Here is a 14,965-nt window from a genome sequence, read left to right as displayed (position 1 = left end):
AATGGCACAGAAAGTAAAGACACTTCCCTCACAGCCTGACAACTGAGTTTTCCAGAAGGAAAAATCAACTCCATAAAGTTTTCTTCTGAGCCCTCCATATGCAGCATGGCATATGTGTACAATAATACAATAAACATTTTTAAAAGAACAGGATGGATGCAGGTGTGGTAACCCCAGCAATTAGGAAGCTGAAACAAAAGGATTCCAAGTGTAAGACCAGTCAGGGCTACGTGGCAAAACCGTACTACACCCCCACCCTCCAAAACCAGCAGACCTGGATGGCCCTCTGAGCGGGATCTAGATATTCACTTCCATGTATATTTTAATATTTTTACTTCGGCAACTTAAGTTTTCTTAAGCCAAGTTGATACAAATATTTGAGAGATAAGAATTATCAAGAAGAATCATAATCATACAAAACTCTTTATGGGGCCAGAGAAATGGCTTAGCAGATAAAAGCACCTTGCTGTTCTTTCAAACTCACGTTTGATTCCCAGCATTTAGGTCAGGTGTTTCAAAACCATCTCTTAACTCCAGTTCCAGGGGACTTGATACCTCTGGCCTCCACAAGTACCTGTACTCATGTGCACATTATGTGAAGCTGTACACACCTGTACATAGTTAAAAACAATAAGCGTATGGAGGTGGAGAGATGGTTCAGTGGTTAAGAGTACTGGCTGATCTTCCAGAGGTCCTGAGTTCAATTCCCAGCACCCACAAGGTGCCTCACAACTGTCTGATCTATAATGGGATCCAATGCCCTCTTCTGGTATGCAGTTGGACATGCATGCAAAGCACACCCATATACATAAAATACATAAATTAATAAACTTTCTTTTTACAAAAGCAATAAGAGGCTGTTGAAATGGCTTTGTGGTTAAGAGCACTGGCTGCTCTTCCAAAGAACCCAGGGTCAGTTCCCAGCACCCACCAGGGGAATGTGACACCCTCTTCTTGCCTCCGTGGTCACTACTTGCATATGGTATACAGACATACATGAAGGCGGAACACTCACACACATAAAATAAAGATAAAGAATCTTTAAAAATAAAGTAAATCTTGAAAATCTCTTCATGAACTGGACCTTAATAAACTTGGGACAAATATAGGAAGCTACCACTAATCAAAGGGCTAATGTTGGTGAGGACATTTTTAAAAAACAAGTATGAGCCTCTTCATGAGTCCAAATTTGAGTTTCTTGGTCTTTTGAGTTGCAAACCTCAGTGTTAGATCCCACATAGAATCCGATAATTAGGTTGTAAGGAAACAAAACCCCACTTTAGCAATTCACATGATCTCTGCCAGAGAACCATATTTCAGTTTTCTCCAAAGTGGACGATACTAGTTGGCAGATTTTATTTTAAGGGAGCTATATATATGCTTCATTCAGACCCTCATCCTGAAATGACAGCTTTTGAAGAAAGCTTTATTGATATGCCATGTTGCTTTTCATGTGAAAACTGAAATGTGATTTCAGCCTAATTTCACCACCTCTTTCCTCATCTATAATTGTGTTGCTATTAAGCCACTTATGATAATGCCTAGAGTATTATTATGTTGCATAATGATATAAAATAGCTGTTTCCATTTACTTCTGCTGCTGATCTTATTTATAGTTAATTATTTTCTTTTTAAATGATAATTTGTTAGGCACTGAACCTCCCAATTTGTAGTTTTCCCTTTTTAATGGCCTTTATACGTTTTCCTAAGCATAAAGGTAATACCTACTTATCATAGATAATTTGAGAAATACATGAAATAAAAATGAAGAAAATCAGCATCACTTTCAATCATACTTTATTCATTTAAACAGAGTGCAGCAGTAAAGACAGTAAGGAAGGGAGAAGACTGCCTCTCTGTAGAGAAACAGACGTGCATTAGCAATGGAAGTCTAACTACATTAGAAGGACCTCATCAAGCCCACTTTAAGCTTTCTTACATAGTTCTTCTTGACATTGATTTTTGAATTTGTGTTTAAACAGCTAATAGATACTATCTTAGCATTTGTTTAGCTACTTTGTGCCCTATAAAATATACTTAGGGGCTGGAGAGCTGGCTCAGCAGTTAAGAGCACACTTGCAGAGGACCCAGGTTTAGTTCCCAGCTGCCATGTGGTGGCTCACAACCACCTGTAACTCCAGTTCCAGGTGATCTCACACCCTTTTCTGACCACAGCAGGCTCCTTCATGCATGTGGTACACACACATTTATGTAAATAAATAAATATTTTAAAAAATAAAATATTATTAATTTATTTCCCCCTATGATTTTACTTAAGGAATCCTCCATTTTAGTTTCCCTTGTAGCATGATGGTTGCTACATTTTATTTTGCACCAAGATAACAGGCTTTATCCTATAAGCATTCCAGAATAGGTAGGTGATTATAATAAGTAATCATTTTATTAAGAAAGATATTTTTCCTTCTTTGTAGCCACCCCTGAATGCTCAGATGTTGGCACAGCGCCAGCGGGAGTTGTACAGTCAGCAGCATCGACAGAGGCAAATTATACAGCAGCAAAGAGCCATGCTCATGAGGCACCAAAGCTTCGGGAACAACATCCCCCCTTCATCTGGACTCCCAGTTCAAATGGGGAACCCCCGTCTTCCTCAGGGTGCTCCACAGCAGTTCCCCTACCCACCAAACTATGGTACAAACCCAGGAACCCCGCCTGCTTCTACCAGCCCTTTCTCTCAACTGGCAGCAAATCCTGAGGCGTCCTTGGCCACCCGAGGCAGCATGGTGAACAGAGGCATGGCAGGAAACATGGGAGGACAGTTTGGCACTGGCATCAATCCTCAGATGCAGCAGAGTGTCTTCCAGTATCCGGGATCAGGTACGCAGTGCACATGTTACTCTTCTAGCATAATGTAGATGCCATCCTGCTTTGCATGCGCTTCTGTTTCCTGGCATGTGCCGAAGAGGAAAGCTGTCAGTGGTGGAGTAGGAGGCCAGCCTTGGATACCACTGAAGGGCTGAGTGCTTCGAGGCTTTTCTCAGCTTGGTTGCTGAGATTATGAATAAGGGGATTTTTGATGATTTCTGACTCAAAAACTTTTAACATTTTATTTACAAAACAGATTCATTTATTTTTCTTTCCTGAATCCCTATGAAATCTACTTAAATGAAGCCCTTTCAGGTAGCAGGTTGCAGTGCATTAACTCAAAGTCATTGGATGATTTTACATTAATAGTTTATAGAAGGATAATCAACATTTACAAAGCATCTCAGACTTCTTATTGATGATATCACTTTTTTGCTAAATAAGTTATGACTTCCTCCATAATGAATATTCTGATTTATAGAAGTTTGGGGTTTTTTTTAAATCTTTTGTTTTTACTGTTTTCCACTCTCTTTATCCTAGATAATAATCCTTTTTATTTTTTTATCACTTTGAGATTCTAAAAAGCAGTGATAATAATACATACTTAATTAATCTATCATGTTTTAATCATATTTATGCAAAATTAATAACCAATTCCTGGAAAAAAAACCCTTGATTATATAAATGAACTAAACATGGATTTTAAAGCCTAGAAATGAATCCCATGATAATGCAGCTGGTGGATATGGGCATGCCATGTGCCCCAGCATTGGTACTCTATCTAGTACCTACATTTTTCTTTCTTCCAGGCCAGCTTTTGTGATTAACCAGAAAAACAAAACAAAACAAGAACAACAACAACAAATTCTTTTACAAAAAGTAGTTTTTCTTTGTAAAGTCAACATTCACAATACAAGCAAAACCCAGAAGGTGGGTGCTACAAGGAGGGTAGCTTTCTCAGTTCAGAAACTGAGATGAATGGCCAAGTTCTCAGCTCCAGTGAGCTGCTGCTACAAATACTGTAAATTTGTTACTTTCCATTGAATAGCAGTGTTTCATGATGCAAGTTTTTCATTTCTGCTCTCCAGATTATAAAAGTGTCCCAGCATGAAGCAGTCAGCTTACAGAGTTTTGAAACCAAGTCTGAAGTTGGTGTTAATCCAAGTTCCAGGAAAGCTCAGCCTTTTTCAGATCTCTCAAGAAAAGAAAGACAGGAGTAAAGGATGACAGAGCAGTACAGGAAACAGCAGGAGGAGGACAGGACAAGAGAGCAAGAGAGGAAGAGGGTGCTGGGATGAAAGGCAAAAAAAAAGTTATTGTATGTTAAGGAAGCACAAATATAAGGGCTTTTCAACTGTGTTGGTTTTATGCTTCTATATCTGTTGCCAGTAAAGCTGACACACTGAGACCAGAGCTACAACCCTGCCTGCCTCGGATTCCTTGTCAGCGCTTCTTTCTGCTGGACTCTGGATAAATAATGGTGTCAGTGTAGGTTAGTCAGCTGTAAGCAATGCCCATGCTAGCAGAAGCTGAGGACATGTGATATGGCAGAGAGTGAAGGGGTTCTGCTCCTTTCATTCAGTTTTGCTTTTAACTTGAAAGATATTTTTAAAATTACTCTTTTAAAATTATTTTAAAACTGGGGACAGGCCTAGAGAGATAGCCCAGTGGTTAGGAGCACTGGCTGCTTTTCTGGATGACCCAGGTTTGGTTCCCAGCACCTATGCTGGCTTATAAATACCATTTCCAGGGGATCCAGTGCCCTCTTCTGGACCCCACTGGCACCAGGAACACACATTGTATATATACATGCATGCAGGCAAACACTCATACACTCATAAACATAAAAAAATCTTTTTAAGTATTTTAGGTAATAAAATAAAATTAAAAGGCCAATACTAAAACAACAAAAACAAAGGCAAACATTCTTAAAAATACACACTGAGTAGAAACATCAACAAGCATGATAACGGGGGCTGAGGATGTAGCGCAGTTGGTAATAGGATATGTGAGGCGCTAGTATTATATAAACCATGCATGGTGGTGCATACCTGTAGTCACAGCACTTGGGAAGTGGAAACAAGACCAGAAGGTCAAGGTCATCCTGAGCCACCTGTCCCTTACAAAGGCAGTCTGGGATACATTAGAGAGAGAGAATATTGTAATGTGTTCTTATTTCCTCATCTTAAGTCTATAAATTATTATCCAGAACAGTGTATCTTTTCTCCTCCAAGAGATACCTTTTCTCTCAAATTATTTCATCACATAGAAAATCAGCAATACAGCAAACACAAATATTTTAAGACTACAAGCAAAAAAATGTAAATGTGGAATTCATAAAAGTGAAAATGATGTCAAAACCAAAAATGTAACCTCAAGAATCATAAATGAAAAAAAGTTTCTCCATATAATCTAAGTTATTTATCAGAGTGTGAGTTACATCTAGAAGAAACATACATATAGATAAAAAATACATAGCTTTATTTATAATATGTTTTTAAATAGGTTAGCATTACGTGAAAGAAATTTGGAAATGACACAAATTATAGCTTTCATAGGAAACCTAAAGTATTTTTTAAATTATAGTCTGTAAAAAACAAAGTGAATAAATTAAGTACATCTCTGGACAGATTAACGACACAAAAAGATAGAAAGCCGTTATCAGTGACAGATCACAGCAGTGTATCCCATACAGGGATTTGCAGTTGTGTTTGCAGAGACATGAAAACACTGTGGCGTGCTGTGCTGCGGTACGGTGAGACGGGAAAGCAGCAGGTCCCATTGCGTGAGAGAGGGCTGAACATGCGCTGCGTGTGTAGAGGACCTGGGTTCAGCTCTCAGGACCCACATGGCAGCTCCAGGAGAGGAAGTAGGGCAGGCCTGCTTCATGGTGCCTACATGGTGCCTCACATCTTTAACCCCAACACTTGAGAAGCAGAAACAGGTAGATCACAGTGAGTTCAAGGCCAGCCTGGCCTATTTGTTTAGTTCCAGGACAGATCCAGGACTACATAGAGAGGCCTTGTCTCAATAACCCAAGGGTGATAAGGGCTGGAAAGATAGCTCAGTAGTTAAGAAAACCTGCTATTCTTCCTGAGGACCCAGGTTTGATTCCCAGCACCCAGGAATGTCTGTATCTCTAGTTCCTGGGATCCAACGCCCTCTTCTGGCCTCCTTGAGCATTGCATACATGTGGTACACAGACATTGAAGCAAAACATCCATGTACATAAAAAGAATAAATAAATAAAATTCTCAGAATGTTTTTTTAATCAGAATAAAAAAAAGAATCCTGATAATTCATTTGAAATTGATCCTGTAATTCATTGAAATCCAAATTTTCAACATTTTTTTAGCAAAATTGACAAATTATACATTATAATTCTAATGTATATGGAAACTTAAAGGACCTAGAGTAACCAAAACAGTTTTGTATAGAAAAGATAAAATTAGATAACTACCTAACTTCAAAGATTACACACATACCCCTCCACATAGTGGTATATTTGTATGTATGTATGTATATCAAAATGAGAAGTCTGTAAATAAACTTTTTATATCAGTTGCTTTTTAACATAGTTATACTGACGTCTGTTAATAAGCATGTTTCTAAAGTTAAAAAGAAATGAACACTAAGCTGACAGATGCTACCAAAATGATTGAATCCCAAAAGGGCTGTGCTAAGTGCAAGAAGCAGACGCCAACGACCAGATATGACTTATATTACGATATCACTGTGAAGTCTGCAGACTTAGATCCACCGGAAGAATGTTTGCCTAGCATGCATGGGCACTGGGTTTCATCCCCAGCTGTCATGGTGGCATACACTCTTATAACCTCTGCAATTCAGGAGGTAAAAATAAGAAGGTCAGAAGTTCAGCGTCATTTGGACTTTGTAACAAGTTCAAGGCCAGCCTGGAATTCTTCAGACCTTGTCTCAAAAACAAACACAAAACAATTTTTTATAGAGACACAGTGCGGACCTGTGTTTGAGAGAGAGCAGGGATTGTCCATTACAAGCAGCCATAGGAGCTCAGGTGTGAGGCAGACGCCTCAGCCACGTTGTGATAATGGTTGCACAACTCTACACGTTCACTGGGGGAATTGAGCTGTATGGACACCATGGGTGACTTTCATGTCTACAAATAAAGCTCTTTTTGAAGAGGAGGCAGGCAAGCAGAGTACACAGAGAAGCCTGGGAAGAAATGGCCAATAACTTTCTGATGATTTTGCATTTCACAAATAGGTTTTTCTTGTCTAATTTTTCCTTTCTCGAGTTATTTTTATCAGACAAGTAATCTATTATGTATGTTCATTCTTTTTGAACTTGGAAATTTTTATTAGCAAAAAAAAAAAGAAGAAGAAGAACAGAAGAAGACCAAATAGAGCCCTGTTGTAAAAGTCTCTATCTCAGCTACTAAAAGCACTTCTTCCAAACTCCATGCTGGTTTATCTGCTTGTGCTAAGATTTCCTGCCATGTTTTAAGAGACCACTTTTCCTTAATTTTTGCTCTGTTAAAGAAGACATTTCTAAATAAATTATAGCATATAGCAGGTGCTTTTTTTATTGTTGATACATTTATACTATATTTACATCCATTAATGTGTGTCAATTTTCAGGACTGGTTCCCCAAGGTGAGGCCAACTTTGCCCCATCTCTAAGCCCTGGGAGCTCCATGGTGCCTATGCCAATCCCTCCTCCTCAGAGCTCTCTGCTTCAACAAACTCCACCCACTTCTGGGTACCAGTCACCAGACATGAAGGCCTGGCAACAAGGAACAATGGGAAACAACAAGTAAGGGGATAGTTTTTCTGTATGAGAATGCCTATGCTCTGCACTCAAAAGAGCAGCCGTACTTCCTTAAGGTGATTGTGTTCACAGTCCAGAGAGACCAGTTACTGCCATTTGTGTGGAAGAAGGAACGGAGTTTTGTTATCAATAAAGGAAAACAGAATTGTTAAGTGCTTAAAGGATCAATTCATCATTTAGGCAAAGTTGTATGGGTCTAGTGGCCTCTGCCCTTTTTATCCTGGCCCTCACACACTTGAGGGGTGTGACCCTTGCCCATCAGTAGCAGCTTTTCTAGGACAGATGTAGAAGTAGATGCAGTTTTTGCAAAGGGAAATCTTTTATTATCTCAGTAGGTACAGAACAAGATTAAACTTGGTATCCATTGATTAAAATAAATTCTCCGTAAACCATGATTGTAAGAAAATCTTTTTATTGAAAATAGAGTAGGTAATTTCTTAAGGCCACACCAGTTAAATGCTGGAGTTCATTTGTGCAGAGGGACACACAACCGCCCTCTACTGAGACTGTCTGAAAGCTCTCATATGACACCCAGCAATCTTGAGGCTTCTTGAGTCATTCCGCCTCACCTGCTTTTCATGTCTGGGGTTTTAGTGGCCTCAACTTACCCATTTAGCTTATAAAATTACCTCACTGAAGTTTTATATTATTTTAATTCTGAATGTTGAACTTTTCACACATCACTTGATTTTATAAGGATTTTAATTTGGTTGTGTCTTGGTTCTGATGACAGGGAAGCCATTTAGTCTGACAACATAATAAGTAAGGCAGTTAAAGTTGAAAACATAAAACCATATTCTCTTAAAGTTCACCGAAAGGTGAGAGAGGAAATCTTTTGTAAGAGAACTGTGTAGCTCTCAGTAAGGACTGTGTGTGAAGTGGATAAGAGTGGAACCATCTCTGAAACATGCCAAAATAATTAAGCTTCTTCATGTGTTCTAATCCCAGCTTCCTCAACTCCCCTGTGAGTCCACTGCCCGTCACTCTAATCACACCCTCGTAGGCACGCAGCTCCTTTACCCAGCTCTCTCTCTGCTGTACTTAGATACAGCAACTCTCCAACGAAACCCTGTGATGACTGCTCCATACTAGGCACCTGTGTATTTAATTTAACTACGACTATGGCTAGCAGTGTAGCTCAGCAGTGGAGTTCTTAGCACGTACAAAGCCATGAGATAAGAGTCCCTAGAAAGAGAAATAAAGGCAGAGAGTGGGATGAAGAAGAAAGGACAGAGAAAAAAGGGTGGAAAGGAAAGGAAGAACAACAGGGAAAGCCATGCTGACAGGTCTTACTAACTTGTTTCTGTTCCACCTTGCAATTTAATTCCTCAAAAGACTGTGTTCTGTTCACCTCTGCCCACGCCCTGTCGAGCCAGTCAGGCACATCTTTACCACCAAAAATGTTCCTGCCAAGGTAGTTAGTGTCCTCTATAATGCCAGGTGCAGTCTTTGTCAGTAGCATTTGACGTATTTGCCATTTTTTTTTAAAGTTCTTTCTTCTTTTGTTTTGGAACCTTTTTCTTACTCTCTTGCTCTTGGTGACTTTCTTCCTACTTCTTAGTCTCTTTTGCTGAAGACCATCATTTGCTAGCGGGTTGTCTTCTTGGCCTCCACGCAAGCTCAGGTGGTCCTAGGATGAACCTCATTCTCATAACTACTTGTTCTCTTGGCTGTAACATCCACATCCTAAGGCAAGCATTGTGGCAAACCTGTAATCTCAGCACTTGGGAAGTGGAAACAGGAGGATTAGGAGTTTAGGGTTGTCTTTCATTATCTAGTAAGTTACAAGGCCAGCCTAAGCTGCATGATACCCTGTTGGAAAAAAAAGGGGGGGGAGTGTGGAGGCTAGAGGGATGTCTTAGTGAAGTACTTGCCTTGCAAACTCAAGGACCCAAGTGTAAACTCCAGAAACCACATGAAAACGTCAGGCATGGTGACATGAGTTTATAATCCAAGACTAGAGGATCCCTGGAGCTCTCTGACAAGCCATGCTAGTTTAATTGGTGAGCCTCAGGCTTGTGAGAGATCCTGCTCCAAGGGACATCGATATTAGCCCCTTAGTAGGTGATAGCCGACCCCAGGCTTCACATACACCTATAAAGACATGCACAGTCATTTCTTCATTCACCCCCTCCCTCTCTTTCTACACTTACTGTGGCAGATGTCTGTATACTTATTCGTATTACTTTCAAGTTTTAATCTCTAATCCACACATCTCCTGAACACCAACCACACTGTATATCCACACTTAGAAGTCTAAAGACATCACAAAGCTGACATGACAAAACTAAACTGGTACTCTTCCTAAAACCTGCTCTGCCTCTACTTTTCTCCATCTTAACACATGACAACTCCATTCTCCTAGTTGTTCAGAAGAAAAACTTTTTTTGTTTTTCACATCTCACATCAAACAAACCAACAAATTATGTCATTGCCCCCCACTTGCTTACTGCATTTAACACAAGGCCAAATATCATCATTTTGTCCTGTAGCCTCCTGTCTAGCTATAGCCAGAGAAATGCCCAGACTCCCAAGGCAGGATGTTAGAATCTAACAGTTACAGCCAATCTGTATGTCCTTGAAGTGGGCTGTCTGCATATAACACTCATCTGTGCAGAGAGTTCCAGTGCTTAAAACCCCTGTAAAAACCACCCTTATTGTCCTTTCTCAGACTTACCTAAACAAGGACCTCTTTACTTGTTACTAACCTTTGCTGTCTATGGAAACCCTCTGGACCAGTGTCTTCATTTTTCTCCCTCTTTCCTGTGTTTAAGGGTTGACAAATAGGTAGTGCTGCTTAAGCAGTGATCATCCCCATGAGGTCGACAGATATTCAAGGTTCAATGAGAATTAGACTGCAGGTGCCAGTGGGCCTAACTGACCTAGAACAGTAATTAAGGCCAGAGAGGGTTCTGTCTTCTTCCTTTGAAGAAGGCAGAAAAAAGTAAAATGCAATTAACAGCAGGCTGAAGGAACCTGAGCTAATATAGTTCCATGTAGAAATCTGAAAGAAAATGAAGGCCTAAGCTGTCCTCAGTATGACATCCCTGCAGTTCTCGGAACTTCCTCACGTGTTAACGTACAGAGCTTTGCTTCCCCACAGGGATGACTAGCGTACTGACTGACAAATGAATCTCTCTGAGGCGAGATGTTCTCGTTAGAAAGCGAACATAGATTAATAGACGTATTTAGTCCCTTAAGTTGTGGGAACACTGCCTAACAAGCGTACACACTGTGCAGACATTAAAGGTTCATAGATGCATTATTGACCGTTTCTGAGGCATATAATTTTCAGTGTTTCATAATTAACTTGGGGAGGAAATTGCTACTTTTTTTCAGCCATGATGAATAGATTTTTTCTTGGCTTGTCAGTTTTAGCATGATTTCCTTAATGGACTGAAGCTATAAATGTCACAATGTCCTACTTACCACTTGAAAGCTAACAAGGAATAAATAAGTAACAATGGGGGAAATTGCTTTGGGAATCAGTTTCACCAGAAATAACAATTGAGTAATAATCAAAATATTAGGTATTTTTAGATATTATAAAAGACAAACTTCACATCATTTTCTTTTAGAAGTATACATTTATGTCATTGAGAATTTTCAGGGTTCAAATATAAAGCTCCAATTTGAATTTACTCGGAATTTATTACAAATTATTGTAACTACTAAAACAACCTTATTTTACATTTGAGATCTTTGGAATAGTAACAGTCTAAAACCTGACCATGAAGAAGGAAGGGAGTCAGTAAAAAAGTCCTCTGTAAAATATAGCTGCCCTTATATGTTGCTTCCTGGAAAAGATGTGAAATTTATGTATGTTCACTCCTGAAGAGGGAACTTGACTTGATACATTGCCATTATTAAGCCCATTGAGCAGAATTCAGAATGTACTTACCTGCTCTAACATAAGATACAGCCTTACATGTATACAAAATGCAAAATATTTTATTTGGAATGCTGTCTAATGAAAAACAGAATCTAGTCCCCTTAACCCCGTGTTTATGAGCAGTGCATGTGATGTGGATTGTTTTGAGTTAACAGCGTGTTCAGTCAGGCTGTGCCAAGCCAGCCTGCACCTGCGCAGCCAGCATTCAACAACATGAGCATCACCGTGTCCATGGCGGGTGGAAGCGCAAATGTCCAGAGCATGAGTCCAATGATGGGCCAGATGCAGATGAGCTCTCTGCAGATGCCAGGGATGAACACTGTGTGCTCTGATCAGGTAAGCGGCATATGGCAGACTCACCACACACACCCTGGCACAGCACACTACCCAAGGAAAACCAGGTGTGTTGCAATTGCCAGCAAGAACCGTGTTTCTCTATTCCTTCTCAGCATCTGATTATTATCCTTAAAGACAGAATGGGGGCTTGGTGGTTAAGAGCATTGGCTGCTCTTCCGGAGGATCAGGGCTGAATTCTTAGCCCTGATGAATCCCCATGTGGGGGCTCACAACTATCTGTAACTCTAGTCGCAAGGGATCTGACACCCTCTCCAAGCCTCTGCATGTATGTGGTTCAGATATACATAGAAGCAAAACACTCATACACATAAGAGTAAAAAGGACAGAATGGACCAGACAAATGTCTCAGTAGGTAAAGGTGCTTATTAGCCAGGCCTGACTAGCTGAGTTCAGTCCCTGGGACTCCCTAGGACCCACATGGTAGAAGGAAAGAAACAACTCCTGCAAATTGTCCTCTCACACACTCAAACTTAGATGCACTTTAGAAGTTAGATTTTAGTCTCACAGAATTCTGGTACTTTCACTTATTGTAAAGTGACATACACACTGATTTAGTTCTGAATACATTTTCTTTTCTTTAAATGCAACATTTTTATTAATTTCTTGAGAATTTAGTGTATTTTGACTATATTCACCCTCCACCTCCCCACCCCTCCCAATTCTCCCTGTCTTAAATAATTCACTAAGCCCAATCGGTGCTGACCACATACTCCCAGATGTGGTGCCATCTAGTGGAGTTTGGTCCACCTACCACAGGCCACACCCTTAAAAAACTGCCTCTCCCTTCCCCACAGGGCATCAGCTACCTCAGGTCTCCAGTTAGAGGAAGGGGCTTCTGAGCCACCCCCTCCCATGCTGGAATGTTGACTGCCTTGGTCTTGGGCAGGTAACCACAGCTGCTTTGGTTCAGGAGTACAGCAGCCCTGTCCTGTACAGGAGACACGGATTTGCTGCAGTGCGCTCTGGCTCCTACAGTCTTTCCACTTTTTCTGAGCCTTGAGGCCAAAAAGGACAGCACTCCACTGACACTTACTCTAAACATATTTTCTTTATTTCCCCTCCTTTCAACAAGCATTTATTCAGTACTTGTTAAACAAAGATAGCTTCATGGGACATACATACTAAGATGCTGAGTAGACACAAGGGCAGTGAATCCATCAAATAACATGACCATCTACATAAGAGGTGAACTTCCAGAACTATGTGGTTCACACCTTTAATCCCAGCGCTCAGGAGGCAGAAGTTGATGGATCTCTGTGAGTTTGATATCAGCCTGGTTTACATAGCAAGTTCCCTGGAGCCCTGTCAAAGCGGGGGGAGGGGGGATGTAAACTCCCATAGGACTATTTATATATGTCAGATTAAACCATTATGTATAGTTTACTAAAAGTGTTTAAAAGGAAAGGGGCCTGGGTCTGGTCAGGAAAAATTGTTGTAAATAAGTTGCCTAAAAAAAGTCTGAAGCCAACCCATGTACATAGGGATACCCTGGTCAGCAGAGGAAAATACTGAAAAACCAAATGTGGTGATAGACACTCATAATCCCAGGACTCAGGAGGCTGAGGCAGGAAGATTGCTATGAGTTCAAGGCCAGCCTGGTCTATATAGTGAGTGCCAGGCTGACTAGGCTACACAAGAAAGACCCTGTCTCAAAACGAAAGAAAGAAAGAAAGAAAGAAAGAAAGAAAGAAAGAAAGAAAGAAAGAAAGAAAGAAAGAAAGAAAGAAGTAAACTTTTTAAATAAAAATCAAGAAAGATTCAGAATTAAGGGCTGGAGGAAAATATGCTCCTAATATGTGAGGGCCTAGATTCAGTACCTAACAGGGCAAGAAGAGAATGGAGAGAGACAATATGGATGTAGAAGAACATACAGGATTTGTTAATAAAGTATAGCTGAGGCAGAAACAGTGGGTGAAAGGCTAATGAATGTTACCAGGCTATTTATATCACATTTCAGGCAGTGTGTGTGATAGGTCTCTTGTGAGATAATGCATGCTAGCCACACATTTGGAGTTTATCCCTAAGATCCCTGCACATTTAAGGACACAAAGATTATATTGAAATGGTTTCAAAAGACCATTAGAATAACTGCCTAGAGTACTTTTATCATCCATATTAGCCACCACAAAGTAGAATACAAACTAAAGTGTTGGCATGTAGCCATAACTTATAGTAGGTTATAATGCAGAGTATTCCTATAATATTATTATAAAACATATATAATATATACACTGGCTATCTTTTGTATAGATTTCCTTTTTGAAATTCTTGTTTCTCAGGAATTACATAGTAAGCCTAAAGAAACAACCTAGTAACTTAATGATCTGTATTATTTTGTTTACTCATTTTAAGACAAGGCCTCATGTAGCTCAGGCTAGCCTACAACTGGCTCTGTGACTGAGGAACCTTGAACTCCTGCCCTCCTTCTTTTACCTCCCAGTTACTGGGTGCATAAATGCCCATCTTGTGATCTGTAACTTGTAGCAAAATAAAGGCACAAAATCAAATTATTTTTATCTTTGTTACTATTCAGTTACTAGGATTATTTACCATCTCTGTTAGATTAAAACAAAATATAATGAATTGGGTAAAAATATGATATCTAACAGGTACTACTTCTATAGTTGGGTCTTGCCTTTTTTGTTGAACAGTTTTTATCCTTTAATTAGACTGGTTAGGTTAGTCCATGTATATTTAATGTGTTTATTGGTATGATTTTTTTGAGTCAGGGTCTCACTGTATAGCCTTGCTGGGCCTGGAACTAAGGATCTATAGGTCAGGCAGGTGTTAAATTCATAGAGATCTGCCTGCCTCTGCCTCCTGGTGGTAGGATTAAAGGCCTGCACCACCATTTGCCACAGCATGGTTGGGCTTAAGTAGTCCATCTTATTTGTTTTTGCTTTGCCCTCTTTTTGCCTTTTTGTGGGTATAAGTGAATGTTTCTTTGTTTTATTTCTTCTGTTTTTTATTGTTTTTAATTTTTTTTATTATCTGTTATATTTAATTAACTGTAACCCAGCTGTATCCCGCTCCCTCATTCCCTCCCTCCCTCATCTCCTCCCTGCCCCTTTCCAAGTCCACTGA

At 39.9% G+C, this 14,965-nt stretch overlaps 1 protein-coding gene across 10 annotated transcripts in view; it reads left to right on the top strand.

Moving 5' to 3' along the window:
- The window catches only part of Ncoa1 (nuclear receptor coactivator 1), a 212,872-nt gene that overhangs the window by 188,105 nt on the left and 9,802 nt on the right, over positions 1–14,965 (top strand). For all 10 annotated transcript variants that reach the window (XM_060365339.1, XM_060365318.1, XM_060365359.1 and 7 more), the window contains 3 exons: positions 2,433–2,835; positions 7,443–7,617; positions 11,680–11,860. In XM_060365339.1, the coding sequence (XP_060221322.1) occupies positions 2,433–2,835; positions 7,443–7,617; positions 11,680–11,860 (759 nt within the window). The remainder of the gene's footprint in view (positions 1–2,432; positions 2,836–7,442; positions 7,618–11,679; positions 11,861–14,965) is intronic.

The sequence above is a fragment of the Meriones unguiculatus genome, chromosome 1 (genome assembly GCF_030254825.1).
Source record: "Meriones unguiculatus strain TT.TT164.6M chromosome 1, Bangor_MerUng_6.1, whole genome shotgun sequence".
NCBI classification, from domain to species: domain Eukaryota; kingdom Metazoa; phylum Chordata; class Mammalia; order Rodentia; family Muridae; genus Meriones; species Meriones unguiculatus.
This window is presented reverse-complemented; position numbering and strand designations above follow the sequence as displayed.